The 15,788-nt window shown below is 42.1% G+C and overlaps 4 protein-coding genes across 4 annotated transcripts; 2 read left to right on the forward strand and 2 right to left on the reverse strand.

Annotated features, from left to right (window-relative positions):
• Window positions 1-151: 151 nt before the first annotated feature.
• hsp30 (heat shock protein 30) lies at window positions 152-1,665 on the forward strand. Its single transcript, XM_958681.3, has one exon. It carries the CDS (start codon window positions 586-588, stop codon window positions 1,270-1,272), a length of 687 nt encoding a protein of 228 aa, XP_963774.1. The 5' UTR covers window positions 152-585; the 3' UTR covers window positions 1,273-1,665.
• NCU10352 (U6 snRNA-associated Sm-like protein LSm6) lies at window positions 1,519-2,587 on the reverse strand. Its single transcript, XM_001727943.2, has 4 exons — window positions 2,497-2,587; window positions 2,259-2,399; window positions 2,022-2,135; window positions 1,519-1,917 (listed from the first exon to the last, which is right to left on the reverse strand). Exons 2-4 carry the CDS (start codon window positions 2,368-2,370, stop codon window positions 1,895-1,897), a joined length of 249 nt encoding a protein of 82 aa, XP_001727995.2. The 5' UTR covers window positions 2,371-2,399; window positions 2,497-2,587; the 3' UTR covers window positions 1,519-1,894.
• Window positions 2,588-2,942: 355 nt separating this feature from the next.
• On the forward strand, window positions 2,943-5,015 carry NCU09363 (hypothetical protein). The gene is made up of 3 exons (XM_958607.2): window positions 2,943-3,262; window positions 3,324-3,837; window positions 3,930-5,015. Exons 2-3 carry the CDS (start codon window positions 3,415-3,417, stop codon window positions 4,758-4,760), a joined length of 1,254 nt encoding a protein of 417 aa, XP_963700.1. The 5' UTR covers window positions 2,943-3,262; window positions 3,324-3,414; the 3' UTR covers window positions 4,761-5,015.
• A 478-nt stretch (window positions 5,016-5,493) lies between these two features.
• Window positions 5,494-8,994, reverse strand: NCU09362 (hypothetical protein; the record flags this gene model as incomplete). Its single annotated transcript, XM_958606.2, has 2 exons — window positions 5,790-8,994; window positions 5,494-5,711 (listed from the first exon to the last, which is right to left on the reverse strand). Exons 1-2 carry the CDS (start codon window positions 8,554-8,556, stop codon window positions 5,494-5,496), a joined length of 2,985 nt encoding a protein of 994 aa, XP_963699.1. The 5' UTR covers window positions 8,557-8,994.
• Between the last annotated feature and the right edge of the window lie 6,794 nt (window positions 8,995-15,788).

The raw sequence follows: 15,788 nt of genomic DNA on the forward strand, positions 1-15,788 counted from the left end.
AAAAAAAAAAAGAAAAAAAAAAAAAAAAAAAAAAAAAAAAAAAAAAAAAACGAAACTGCGACCACTGATTGATCCGTGCACAGGCGCACGCAACTGAGCAAAACTGAAGCGGGTGCAGCGCAGTGTGGAACTTTCTAGGCTGCTCCCGAAGCGTGCGATTGGCCTCACACCGTCTGGTACGCGCGCTTGGGAATAGCCTCATTTGTCAAGCAGCTTGCTCGCCTACATCGCATCTTTTCTGACGATCGTGTCCCACAGAAGCGCGACTTCCCCCAAGAGAACTCCAGCGAATTACAGTGGCCATTCTAGAATGACCTGGCATCTGCATCAAATGCTCCTTCCACCTTCTTCGTCCTTCGCATCACAGGTGAAAGACAAGGTAATTTGTGAAGCAAACAATGCTCCCACTCAAATATAAATCTGGGTGTGATGTCTCCCTTTTCATATTGTCGATTCTCTGTTCAGCAGATCAAGATCATCCAGCAAGCGAAGTAATCACTCTGAACACTCTCAACAGCATCTACTACACTCAGCAAACGCACAGATACCTCCGTCGCCACTCTTTTAACACACCTAAAGTCAAAAATGGCGCTCTTCCCTCGTGGCTTCTACGGCTCCTACGGCTCTGACCCGAGCTTCACCAACCTCTTTCGCCTTCTCGATGACTTTGATACCTACACTCGCGAGGTTCAAGGCAGCGCCCCAGAGACCGGCAGCCGTCGTCATACCCAGCCCACCCGCACCTTCAGTCCCAAGTTCGATGTCCGCGAGACCGAGCAGACATACGAGCTACACGGCGAGCTTCCCGGCATTGATCGTGACAATGTGCAAATCGAGTTCACCGACCCTCAGACCATTGTGATCCGGGGCCGTGTTGAGCGCAACTACACTGCCGGCACCCCTCCCGCACAGGTTGCTGGCGTCCTCACAGAAAAGGGCGAGCCGCATAGCCCTGCTGCTCACCACGCCACCGTTGAAGACGACGTCGACGAGGACAACCGCTCGGTTGCCACCACTGCTACCGGCGCCAACAACCAGAACAATCAGCAAGTCGCCCAACGCGCAAGCGCACCCACCACCGAGGAAAAGCCAAAGGCGCCAGCCGAAAAGTACTGGGTCTCTGAGCGCTCCATTGGCGAGTTCTCGCGGACTTTCAACTTCCCCGGTCGTGTCGACCAAAACGCAGTCAGCGCCTCTCTCAACAACGGCATCCTCACCATCACGGTTCCCAAGGCCAAGAAGCACGAAACCATTCGCATTGCTATTAACTAAACACGATGAACGGTCTTCTTGTCTGTGATAAGGTTCGGAAGAATTCTTGGAAGGAGAGTCGGTGTGTTAACAGCATGACAACGGAGCATTTACTTCATTTAGCATCGCATTGGTATGACGGCCTGGTTTGGTTGATTTGGAGCACAGCTGTGAACGAATACGAATGAGTCTTGTTGTCATGGTCTGTTTGCTTGTTGGCATTGCAGTTGGGGATAATTGGCGGATCTTACTATTCGAGACAGATTTGGAGGATGAGCAAGGCGCTGGGCGAGTTTGCGGATCATCAGCTTCCAGCGTCGGCAGTTGATTCAAACAGGCAATGTAATACAGAGGATCCTTTATAATAACTAAAGTTGCGTTCTTGAACACAACTACCCCAGTTCGTACTTGGTGATGTGATGACAAACGTGGCCCCGTTGTTGAGTGAGCGGTTGCCCCTGCTGCACGTGAGATTGATCAGTCTGTTTTGCTGACCTGAGCACGGAGGAACAGCTGAAAGTCTGACTCTTGAGCCGGCTGGACTTCGAGCACGTGTGTTCCCTAGTACCAACATCGATGAATGCTTGCTCACGTCCCATCATAGCTTCTTCCCCCCTCACACAACTGTGCTTGGAATGCCGCCTTAATCCGCAGATATATACATGACTACAGAAACATTAGACGCTACTCTGGCATTGTAGAAAAGAGAAGAAGAAAAAAAGAAAAAGGGGGAAGAGAGAGGGGGGGGGGGGGGGGGGGGGGGTCTGCACCGTTGTTGCCGCGGACAAACGCATCACCGTAGCTCCGCCTCTTCACACCGTTGATGAATTCCTCTGTTTTTTCCAGGGCAATGTTCATGTAACCGTCGACGGATTGCAGTTCACCTACACCACGCAGTGCCACAACCCAGGCGTCCTGTTAGTTTCCGCATGTGTCTGCCGAGAGAGAAGAAGTTGCAAGACAACAGTAGTTTGACAATAAATGACGAGGTGAAAGCTACTACTAACCCTTGTAAACCACGCCGGAATTCAGTTTGACAGTGACGGGATTACCGATGATTTCGCTGAGGAAACCCGAGGGGTCTTTACCCTCACTTTGAGACGTGGCTCCGTTCTCCATAATTGATCGATTGGTGTGATGGAACTCGGCTGGGAGAGGTGTCAGCAGGTGGAATATTAAGCGGTGGGACGACTTTGGAGTGTGAGCGACGTCTCTAGACTTGGGTGCGCTGGGTAGGGGACTGACTTTATTTGAGCGAGTAACTGAGTAGTAATGAGAGCGGCTGCACTCGTTGAGGCGGGAGGGTGAGATTAGGGAGTGATGATGTCGAAAAGAGGAATGTTTGTTGTTTGAGAGGTACTTCTTTTGACGATTGTTGGTGCTCTTGCACGTTAGGTTATCAGGGCTTGGTCGGTATCAATGTTAACGGGCAACGTTCGTGAGGCCCGTACTGCACCTAGGCAAAAGTCCTGCAGGCGGCCCGCAGCGCCTAGAGGAAGCTTTGACATACGTAGGTACCTACGACATTAGTATAGGCACTGCCACACCGTGACAGCGCTCAGCCTTTCCACAGATCCTTCGCATAGTGCATACATGGTTTAGGAGAATAATCGAGCGATGGAAACGAACCGCTACCATGTTCCCACCCATCTTGTTATTGATATCATCTCACTCCCTGGCAATGGTTTCGCAATTAGTTCTCGGGAATCTGAGGGCAGGGGCGACGAGTACAAGATGCCGATATACCTTGAACCTGAGGGCTCAGGAATAGCTGCAAGAGCGATGACGATGGTGAAGAATGGTTGCCGACCAGGTTGTCGAGCAGGTGGAAACCTGGGCAAACGGGCACCGCTCAGCTTCCAAGTTGAATCTCAGTTGTTTTAGTAGTATCCCTCACGGGCCGAGGCCAATCGAGCCCATTCCATCTATACGTTGAACGCATTTAGCCTTATCTTGTTTGGATGAAGGCAACCCTGGCAGCTTTGCGCTTCACTGACGCCGGCTTACCTATGTATTATGCCTCGTACATCTCGTACTCGAGATTTTTTGCTGATCCATCGGCTACTTAACAGGCCTTCTCAAGATCCATCATCGACTTCTGCTCAGTAGCTTCAAGCTTTTCTTTTCCAGTGTTCACGATCGAATAGCTCAAATCGTTGCGACATGGGTGGCTCGATGTTCTCCTCGGGTAACGATCCTCTACACACTCCACGCATGCCGCCCCATATCTACCATCATGTCAAAGCCGCATGCCACGCTACCCTACGCACTATGTTTGTGTGCGTCGCCGGACCCGTCGAGGGCCCCGAGAAAGAGGACTATGGAGACCTCGACATCCTCGTGGCCATGGAGACCCGCCTCGTCTTTCCAACATCTCCCCGGCGTTGTATTCCCAGAGGGGTGGAGGAGCTTGCGGCCGACATCAAGGCAGCCTTGAACGCGGAGCGCTCCATAGTCAACCCATGTAATAATTCGATACACCTTGCTATCCCCTGGCCCAAAGACGAACCCCAGCTTGGAGAGGACAGGCAACGACACATCCAGGTCGATATCTGCATCTGTAAGAACATGGACCAGATGTTTTGGGTATGCTTGACCTCATGACCTTAGCCCTGATGATGAGATTGGAAGCACCTATAGTACAAGAGAAGCGCTGACATTGTCCTATTGGTGGCCAGGCACTCTTCAAAAGCGCACATGGCGATGCGTGGACTCTTTTAGGGTCCATGATCCGGCCTTTTGGTCTGACTGCTGACGATGAAGGCCTTTGGCTTCGGATTCCCGAGATTGAGAAGCTCGACCGAAAAAAGTCCAGGGTGCTACTAACTACCGATCCCGTTGAAGTACTGCATTTTCTCGGAATGCAGGTGGAAGGATATTGGTCCGAGCCGTTTCCCACGGTTGACGCAATGTTCAACTACATTGCCACCTGCCGCTTTTTCACCGTCAACGAATCCTCATCCGGTCCTCCTCAGGATAACAGCAGCACAAAAAGGAACTTGAAGACCCGCCCCATCTTCCGGAAGTGGTTCTACGACTTTCTTCCTCGCCTTCGAGCTGATGACCGGTTTGAACAACAATGCCAAAGTGTGTCTGGTATCAATGACCTCCGGGTCCACGTTCGAGATGAAGCCTTCCGGGCCTTCAACGTTGAGCCCATTTACTGGGCCCAGTTAAAGGACTGGCGACTGAAAAAAGAGCCCGAGGCAGTAAAGAACCTGATCAAATCGGCAATTCCAAACGACCTCGACCCCCAATATAGAGGCAGCCTGTTGAGTGCTATCAAGAAGATTATCATGGAGGATAACAGAGAACTTGGCTGGCTGAGACCCATTTCACTCCGCGACGACGAAGGCTTTTACGACAAGGATATGACGCGGGCCTTTGTGGAGGAAAACTGGGAGGCCATAGGCAAAGTTGCTTTCAAGAAATACAGCGATGCGTATTATGCAGGGCTGCAATCGAAAAAGCTCAAGAATGCCCACGGGACTGCAATCCAATCGCAATAATACCGGCGCGATCTTGGCATTGAGGGGTAGGAGAAAAAGGCAGTGTTCAGGCGTCCGCTGCCCAGCGGTGACCACGTTCTCCAAAAGTCGTCTCAGTTGTCTTGACCTCTATAAGGGGGACGCTGGTTGCAGGCTTGGCCTAGCACAGCAACTATTGTTCTTCTCGGCGCCACTGCTTACTCGCGTCCGCGCAGCATCGCGTTCCTTACCATTGCTATGTATACAATGTGCCAATGTATTAGATTTATGCTGGTTCAGGGAAAATGATATCTCTCGTCTGTCTGCATGGTTGAGAGCCATGAAAACCAACACTGTAAGAACTTGAGCGCATCCAAATAGCAAAAAGGGGGAAAAGCGCTACATTACTCATCTCATCATCACTCATTAAATGTCGGCCAGCACCCTCCACAGATATTAAGGGTCCAGTTAACCATTACACCTACCTGTGCTGGTGTAGTAACATAACCTTTTCAACAGAGCAATTCAATCCATCACTGGCTTCCTGTTAAGACTTCTCGTGGTCCTTGTCCTCCAAGATGCGAAAATGGGCTCTATATAAGGAGACGTAGGGTTCAAAGCCGTGATCGACCAGCAAGCTTATCCCAGACGACCTCGTACGGTTGACGACCTGAAAGCAAATCATTCGGGCAACTTGAAAGACTCTCGTGGGATAAATGTACCAACCTTCCCCTAAATCTCTTCCACCTATACTTCCCAATATCGTCACAACACCTTAGCTGGCGCGTCTGGCTTGGCCACGCTTTCGTTCCCCGGAGGGTCTAACCAACCCCTTCTTCAAGAGCCTTCTACGATGGCGTCGCTTTTGCTCCCAGGTGTAATGAGACGTATCAACCTTCGTGATGTCAGCGCCAGTGGCAGCATCCCACATATCGGCAATCCAGTCCGTAATGTCCAGCGTAGCCTGGTTGGCAAAAGCCTTCCCCCTCCCACCTGTAACCAATTGGTCAAGCTTAACCGGAATAGAGTATCCCCATACCGGATCATCAGGGGACCAGTTACAGGGCTTACCAGGATAGCAGTATTGAGTTTTGCAGTACATGGAGCACATGGTTGATTCTCCAATGTACCACAACGACACAAGGAAGAGGATGAGCCCAAGCAAGGTGAACCTGAACTTGGGCTGTCGTTGATACAATTGGGGAAGCGGCAAGTGAACATACGTCACTTTGGTACGCCCATCGGAGGAGTCATCCTGACAGGCAGAACACATTGAGCTGGCATCTCCCATAGGTTGGTGACTAGGATCCCTTGCATCAGCGTGAAAAACCGATGTTTCCAGGCGCTCAATCCCCTGCTTCACAGTTCGGATTCCGAGTAGGCCTGTCTTGAGCGATTCACTCATTCTCTTGTAAACCTCGATGTCATTGTCCCCGTCCATGGTTTCGTTCCTGGCACCAGCCCTGGGTACAATGCTGGCCGAGTAGGCCGGACCACGAACGTTATCCTTGGATTCGAGTAAATCAGCTAGGTCATCCAGGGTGGAATCCTCAATTTGGTTGGTACGATGGATATCAAACAGATCGTCCCTCACGGTTGGTGGATTGGCCGAGTTGGCCAAGGGAAGGTGTAATTGTGAAAGCGAGTTGGAGCGCCGATGCGGTCGGACCAATGATGTACGGTCAAGCGTTCTGTCACCCCTAGCGGACAGAGTGTGCTTTATCTTGCGCGGCGACATACTTCGTTTCCGACCACGGTCACGCGACGAGGCTTTGCTATGCGTGGCACCGTCACGACCTTGGATGCTTCCACCGCCAGCGACTTCTGTGTCTGGAAAATTATCCATAGGTTTGACCGCGAACCGTGGCGGTTCCTCCAAATCTTGAATCTTGACCATGGTTGCGGGCCCGGTAGAGGCGCGCGCGGTTGGGAGAGATCGTGTCGCAGCTTCGGCTCTATTCGGTTTAGGCGTCTGGCCAGGCGCTTCATGTTCATCGTCTTCATGGAAGCCCGGAGACAATGCACGCTGGGAGCCCCTTTCGGATTGATTTTCCATCGGCGCAAACAAGCTCATTTCGCCGTAGATGCGTTCCGTGGGATCGGACTCCGATTGCGTTAGGTTTGACCTGCAGCTTGAGGCTGTATCAACTGATAGATCCCTGTGTAGTCCAGTGAAACCGACACTCAGTCTGACCTCGCTTTTAGCGCTGTCCAGCTTCTTTTGCCTAATTGCACCTTTCAATTCTCGACCTTGATCAACAGACTGGTCCTCCCCCCTCGGGAGAGCCTCTTTTGTCAGTAGATCATCCCCAGTTATCTGTGACTGACAATGAGATTCTTCCGAGTTTCGATCGCCATGTGATTCACGATGAGCCGTACCAGCCTTGTTCTGACCCTCTTTATCATGAGCGGATTTCAGTAAGTTGTCACGAGCGTCAGTCTGGCCGTGAGGAACGAGAGCGGATGCCCCTATGTCAAATGCCGGTGTAGGGGCTTCCTCTGGCGTCACTCGCCCGTCTCCATCTCGTGTGTGGCTCCTGCCGCTCGACATGCTTCTGCGTACCGGGAGTTTACTAAGATCATCTGATATGTGCAGTCTCTCACCGGACGCGCTCGTCCGGGCAGATTCTTTGCTCGGTTTTCGATCAAGCTCTGATGAAGGGGGTCGGGACGGGTACTCTGGATCATACTCGCTAATGCCGTCCAGTTTCGAAACGATTGGGGCCTTTCGAAGCAGGCTTCTGCTCTCTCGTGCGCGCAACTCCTCAATTTTGGTGTTCGTACGGCTCGACTTGCGGCCCCTGGTCAGTTGATTGGGCCCTGTTGCGGATCCTCGCTCATCATCAGGAAACATGGAAGCTGCCTCCATCTCCAGGAGTCGGATCTCGTCAATTCTAGAATTGCTGCGGGCCAAATTTGAGAAAAGGCCGTCGAAAGTCTGGGTATCATCGGCGGCTACATCATCTTCCGCGTTCTTGTTCCAGTGGGCACCGTGATTGGGCGGCATCGTGACGGGTCTTGTGACGGGCTCAGCCGGCGCGACGGTAGATGCCTGAAGAAGAGCGGAGTCACCGATCTGTTCCCAGCTGGGAGTTTCGTGTGTCGAAATGCCGCTGCTAGCATCGTTTCGGACACCCGAGAGGCGGCGTGAAAGCCAGTTACTACGAGAGTCAAGGCTGCTCCGGCTCGTCTTACGAGCCAGATCCTTACCCATCTCGGCGAAACTCCTAAATTTCGACCGTGATAGGATACTGTTGGCACGCGACGCTGGCTTTTCTGCATCTGCCTGGGCCATGGCGTGCTGATGCAGCTTCTCGTCTATGTCACTATCAGAAACATCGCTTGGACGCACAAGCGCGCCTGGGCTACTGGCTGACATAAACGGTTCGTCACGTCCTGAGCTGGATATCTGTCGATGGAAAGCTGTGGGGGGGTTCTTGTGCAGTTTGTTTCTAGTGGAAGAGCTACTGCGGGTACGCCACGTCCGGGGGGCCGGACTTGGGGTATTCTGAGCAGCCTCCTCGGCTTCGACTTGTCTGTAGGCGTCGGTGAGGGTGTATGGGGTGCGTTTTTGCAAGGACCGTTGCTGCTTGGTTGGCCGTGGAATTCTTGTAATGGCGGGTGATGCGTGCTTCGAGTCGGACGACCCAGAGCTAACAGGACGGAATTCGGCAGCGTCGCCTCGTCCGGAGGCTCCATGTTTGTCCTTGGATTTGGATTTTGAGAGAGACCATACGCTCGGCCGGCGCGAGGGGGTGTTGCCAGCACGAGAAGATGCGAAGCGGCCGTTCGCCCGGCTCGCCAGAACATCGACCCCATCCGAACCGCTGGGTTCCATCTTGCAAATGCAATGTTCGATATATCGTCGATTTCCCCCGAGCGCGCGGGGTTTGAAAAGCGGCCGTGATAATGAACAAATGGCCGTGAAGCCGATTGAGGGTGCGACCTGACGCGACTGGCGCAAATATGAGATGGGCTTGACGTGACTTCGCTAAGGTGAAGTGAACGGTGGCAAGCAAGTAGAAGATAGTCTGTGGAATGATAACCACTCTCAAGTCGATGGTCGCTTGAAGTCACCCAAAGGTTGGAGAAAGAGCCATCTTTATCGCATGCGGAAATTGGTGGGATGCTTCAGCTGGGGTGAAGGGAGGTGAAGGTGGTGGTGGCGGCGGCTGACGGACACGGACAAATATCTGGCTGTAGGTTGTGCTCTGCTCCCGTTGCGCATATTGGAGTAAAGGCAGCAGCTTTATGGTCCGACTGAACTTGAAATGCTTGAGATTCCACGGGTTGCCGCCTGAATCCCTAAGTTTGAAAAGAAGAAGAGCCGCTTGGAATTTAGGACGTCGTCTGGTCCGGCCGTACACTACCTAGGTAGGTATTGCAGGTGATCTGCAAATCGTGGTGCCAACGCGTTTGGATGGACGATGCGCGGATGCAATTGCTTAGGTGAGATGTACAGTGGGTCGTCAAAAAAAAACGCCCAACTATTTTTTACCCCGCTTTGGCCACTTTTCTTCTTTTCATCTTTTTTAATACTACTAATTCAAATAGAGATAGTTCTATTATCCCCCATTAAAAAAGCTAAATTTAAGTATTCAATGCCTAAACGGCGTAATCGTATTATAGTACAGTATTCATCTAGCATTACAGCCAAGGTAATAGCTATATATAAAGGTATAACAGAGGTTTACGTCTGAAGTGTAATAAAATACTTTACTTATTAAGATTGGAGCGTCTCTAAACCCGGCTGTAGATAGTTACTAGTCCTCAATAAGAAGAATAAAAGGGTAATCCTACATAAAGTAAATAAGAGTCCTTTTATTTTTATTAAAAGTTTTAGGAAAATCGTTTGCCCTTACGTTTTATAAAGTCTATTATTTTAATATTTCAAGAAGGAAGGTATTGGGTACTACCTAGCAGCTATTAAGCTATATTTTTCTAATAAAGTAGTTAGCTTAAGATATATTTAGGCCTTTAAATATTATGATAAGAATTTATCTTCTTGGAAGACGGTTTCATTTACGGGTGAATTAATTATAGAAAAGAGAGGTAGTAGAAGATAGAGCTAGGTTTTTTGTCTTGAAAGTAAAAAACGGACTCTAATATTAAATAGTAACCCCTTTTTTCTTTTTACTATTTCTTAACTAAAAGCTAACTAAATTTGTCTATTTAAAGGCTTATTGGCAATTAATCTTGCCTATATTCAAACCCGGTATAAGAGTAGCCATTAAAATTAAATATTTTGGGGTATAATTTACTATAGTGTGAAGAGTAATCTCGTACTTTACTACAGAGACCTTAATATAAAAAGAGAAGGCATCATAATTTGAATTTATGAAAATATCTTTAAAGAAGAGCTTTTTCAATTAATAGAGCCCAATATCATTTTTATATAAAATAATACGCCTATTTGTACCTTGAGGTTATTAAGAAATTAGCTTAAGGAGATATACTTTGCAATATTATTATAGCCTCCTTATTATAGGGCTACCGCCCCAGAGGTCTATATTGGGCTCTATAGCCCGACTACCGCCGTAGCTCAGCCTATAACTCTCAATAGCGCTACTCCGCTACAGCGCCAGTCACGTACCTATAGCCCCCTTCAAAAGGCCGCCGCTACAAACTCTACTTACAGACCTTTCCCCCTTTCCTCTTTATAAAACTTTATTAATTATTTAAATACAATATTTATATATACTCTACTATCCCCCTTATATTAAACTCTATCTCCTTTTATTTAAATAGAACCTACAACCTCGGATGCAATGATATTAGATTTTAATTACTAAAATAATAGAATTTAGCTTACCTACAAATACCAATAAGGAGATAGTATTTACTTCCTCTTTCTAAAATACCCCCTTAGGCTTTACAAATACTACTAATATTACTTTTAAGTCCGACCCTAAGAAGAATATTATTAGTTTCATTATAATTATTATAAATACTTTTAATATTAATAATTTAGATTTTATAAGAATTCTCTACTCCGCAATTACGAACCCTATTTCGAATTACTTCCTAATACTAGAGCCGAACCTTTACTTTTCTACGATTATAGCTAGCGCAATTAGTAATAAAGATAATAATAATAATAATAATAAATATATTTGCAGCCGGAAACCTTTAATTCTCCCTACGTAGAATAGTTAATAATCAACCTTCTTATTCTACTATATGCTACTAATTAAAATATATAATACTAATAATAAAATAAACTTCTGTATAAATAAAGACGTTACTTAAATAGAGATTTTAAGTACTTTATTTAATAATAAAAAGAAGAAGTTAGAAGGGTTTTAAACTATATATATAATTAATAATAATATAGACCTAAAGCTCCTACTAGTATAGATTAACCGCCTCTTTAGTGTATACTACCTCCGCAATACGGCCCTAACTAAACTATACGCTATAAAGTAATATAATAGCTAACCTTTTTCGTCCTTCCTTATAAATTAGGAAGACGAGTTCCTTAAAGTTGGAAGTATAATGTAGAAAAATAAGTTTAAGTTAGGTATTTTAAATAATACCCTTAATACTAAATTTATAAATATGATTTTTGTAGTTACATTCCTAAATAATTATAATAAATATATTGAAGTACTCTAAATTAATATTACGTACTACAAACGTATAGAAACTTTCAAATTCTTAAAGTAATAAAATAGTAAGCATTAGGGTAATGTGAGAGCGCATACAATTACAAGAGTAAGCTAGCTCAAGATGGGTTGTGGTGCAATTTAAATAAAATACTAAAGCTAAAGAAAGAAGAAGAAGAGGAAAGGTGTAAAGATGGGCTGGCTGCGCGTGGTTAAATGTACGTGCGTGCCGGTCCTGCTTAGTCATCGCAGGGCACGTCGCGAGGGCGGCGCGTAACCACGTAACTTAACCGTATGCCACCTGGGTAGTTATAGTTGTAGACTATAATATTACCCCCCCTCCCCTCGGAAGGTTTAGCCCTAGAGCCGAAGTCCCTGAAATTTCTAAAAGTATAAAAAAAGAAAAAAAATATTTTCTTCTGATATAAGCCTGTTTTGAACCTACGATGCTTCGCTTCCTAAGTACGTCTACCTTTGGGGTATAGAAATGTAGTGCCGCTGTGTTATTTAGCAGTCCTACGATCGTCGCTAGTTTGTTGTTAATTGGCCTTAAGTTTGTTGCTTATAATTGTAAATTTTTAAATCCGTTTCCTCCTTATTGTCTTTTTGGCTAGTATTGGCGCGTTATCCTCCTTATAATTCTTATAAATACCCTTTAGTTAACATTATAGTTTTTTAGCGGGTCTTAATTTATTAGGGTATTTATTATGATAATACTTTAATTCCTCTATTGTATTTTTGAATCCTTTTATAAGGTACTATTTAGGGTTTAGATTTTAGTTTCGCTACTTTACTTAGTACTAAAGTTTTCTATTTATTGCTTTAAATAATACTACTTTGTAAATTTCTTACTCTTCCTTTCCTTCGATAGCTTTTCCCTTGGGGTTGGATTTTGCTTATTTTAGTAGTAGGTTACTACTATTTTTCTAAAATTGTTTTATATAAAATACTTTACGGCTTTTTTAAGAATTAAGCAGTCTAAATTCGTATAAGTACCCCTTTATTGCCCGGATTTAATATAGTATTTATATTAGGGGAAAGTCTAGTTTATTGTTAGGGTGGTCCGTCAATTAATTCCTTTTAATAATAAAGATTCTATTTTCTATTGTAAAATTTGGGTCCTTTCGGTAACGATTAATTTGAACCGTCTACCTTTCCTATACTTTATTAATAGCTTTTAACGCCAATTTATAGTATATTTGTAGAGTCCCTACTACCTTTTATACTTTAGCCCGGTTTATATACTCCCGGGTTAGTAGTTTTATTAGTTTAGAGCGGTTCTATTAGTTGAATAAAATTGGTATTAGGTAATTTATAATTACTTTATATAGAGATAAATTATTTAAATCTTTATAGGGGAGCGTTATTTAGGCCGAATTTAAGGTTGGTAATGTTTTTGATTAGTTATTTTAATTATAGTTAATAAATAGGTAAAGGCGTTGGTCTAAGTATTAATTTATTACCTTAATTTAATTTACAGTCTAAGAGTGTCCTAGACTATTGAATTTCTAAGTTATTCTAAGCATTTTCGTTAACTCCTATATAAAATTGGAAATGAATTGAGGGCCTCGGTTATTAATAATTTTGCTTGGGTATTCGAATATGTAATAAAGTTTTTAATAATATAGTTTTGTACTTTGCTTAGTAATAATTGTATTTTCGTAAGGTATATACTAGAATATTTTTAAGAAGCGGTCTACTATAATTAATATATTGTTAAATCCCCTCTTATCTATAGGTATTAATTTAAAATCGATTACTACGCTCTGTTATAGTTGGTTTTTTCGTACTGGGATTAAGTATAATTTACTTAGCGTCTTATTTCGGGGGTGCTTTGAAATTTTGTAATCCTAATAGTTAGTTACATATTAATTTATATTTAATATTATACTTAATTACTAATATTATTTTTATATTAATTTACGGGTTTTTATTTTGCTTAGGTACGCTATAGTTAATTAGGAATATATATTTTGAATAAAATATATATAGTAGTCTTCTTCTTCCGGGACGATTAATTTATTTTTACAATAGAATAATCTATTTTCTATTATAAATAATATATTTAGTTGCTTTAATTTCTCCCAGTAGGCTAATAGTAATATAGTAGACCAGTTTAAGTTTAATATCCAGTCAATTAATATTATTCTTAATAGTATTTCTATCGAAGTAATTAGATATAATTCCGGGTTGGTTTAGTTAATTATTGCTATTCCTATTGTAAGTGGGTATAAAGTTCGGTTATTGGTATATCCTCTTTATTTTTTGTAAAGATTAGGAAGCTTTCTTCGTTTAGTTTTAATAGATATAATATATATTAATCCTCTTTTTTGGCCTTAATAGTCTTTAAATTTTTTAATTTTCATAAAAGGGTATTAATTATAATATTCTCTTTACTTAGTTGGTATATTATTTTAAATTAGTATTCTAATAATAATTTTAATTATTGTATTTATCTTCTATTAAGTATTCTTTTATTTCTAAAGAATTTTAATATTTAATAATCGGTAATAATAGTAAAAGGATAGTTTCCTTTTAATTCTAGTCTCTATTATTTAATTGCTTTAACGATGGTGAGTAGTTCCTTATCATAAATCGAGTAATTGAATTCTACTGGTTTTATAATTTTTAAATAGAATGTTATTAGGTACTATTCGCTATCCTTCGGCTATTTTTAGTTTATTACTCTAACGTAGACCTTATTGGATGCGTTGGTCTCTAATTTTATTTCTAAATTATAATTGAAATAAGTTAGAACTAGCGCCGATAGTAGTGCTTATTTTAACTCCTAGAAGGCTTTTTAGTATTGGTTTATTTATTAGAATAGAAGATCCTTTTTAATTAGGTTTATTAATGGATGGGCTACCCGATTAAAGTTTTTAATAAATTTGTAATAAAAATTATAGAAGCCTAGGAACGCTTAAATTCCTTTAATTATAGTTGGTTATTTTTAGTTCTCTATTATTATTACCTTTTCCGGGTTAACGGTAATTCCTTTAGTATTGATAATGAAGTTTAAGAATTTGGTTTTAGTAATTCCGAATTCGTACTTTTTAATATCCGCTTGTAGTCCGGCTTCTTGTAGGCGATTTAGGACCTTCCGTATATAGTTATTATAATTATTTATATTATTAGGATAAATAAGAATATTATTAATATAGGCGTCGTAGAATATATTAAGGTAATCTACTAGTATATTGTTAATAAAATATTGGAAGGATAATGGTCCTTCGGTAAGTTTAAATAGTAATATCTTATATTTATAAGAATTATATTTAATTTGAAAGATTATTAAATCTTTATAGTTTAGGTATATATAAATACGGTAGAAGGTTTGTTGGATATTAATTTTAGAAAAGATTTTTATTTAATTAATGTAGGTTAATGTTTTATTAATAAGCGGTAACGGATAACAATCCTTTTTGGATAGAGCGTTGAGTTTTTGGTAGTTTATATAAAAACGAAGGCTTCCGTTAACTTTAGGGACGAAGAGTACCGGGGTAGTCTACAGTACCGAATTTACTTTAATAAATCCTTTTTAAAGATTCTTTGTAATATATTTTCGATATTCTTTTAATTCCTTTAGTGTTATTTTATATAAAGAATTGTACTTTAGGTTGTTAGTGGATTTCTTATTATTTAGTAGGATTTGATAGTTTACCTTCTTTTGGTACTTAAGGAAGGTATTTAAATTATATTTATTAAATATATTAATATAATTATAGTATTTATTAAATAATTTTTCAATTATAAGAATTCGATATTCCTCGTTGTTTAAAGGTAGGGTTTTGTATTATCTACTTTCTATTAGACTATTAATTTCGTATAAATTGGTACTTTCCACTTTTTCTCCTTTTTAGAAATAATATTTGAATATTACGGCGTTAATAATAGTTATATCCTTTAATTGTTCTTTTATTTATTTGAATTTCTTTTAAAATAGTATAGTCCTTGATTATCCTTCTATAGATAATTTAATTAGTCGATTCCCTTCCTAACTTTTCAAATAATTTAATTTATTTAAATAACTTTATTTTCGGATATATATGTGTATTTAATATTATCGAAGAGTTCCTACTCTATTCGGTTAATTCAAAAAATCTTAGCTCCTTTAGTTCGGTATTTTATTATATAAATTTCTTTAGGTTATTAATCTAGGGGTAAATTCTTATCGTTGGGTAATATAGTAAGCTTTTTTATAAGGAATAGCAATATAGTTTTTAATTTAGTAATATACTATTATAATACGCGTTCCTCGAGGGATGCGTTTCGAAGGCTAAATACTATTATTCCATCCTCTAAATAGGCTTCCTCCTTTATTTGGATAATTGTTAGTCCTCCTCCTAATTCTTCTATTACCTTTTCGAAAGCTATTATATTTTTCTCTTTTTCTAAGGCCTTATAAATTTAGAATAAAGTACTATCTACCTTATACTTATCCTCTTTTATTATTAAGGTATTGCGG

Source organism: Neurospora crassa, linkage group I (assembly GCF_000182925.2).
Source record: "Neurospora crassa OR74A linkage group I, whole genome shotgun sequence".
Classification (NCBI taxonomy): domain Eukaryota; kingdom Fungi; phylum Ascomycota; class Sordariomycetes; order Sordariales; family Sordariaceae; genus Neurospora; species Neurospora crassa.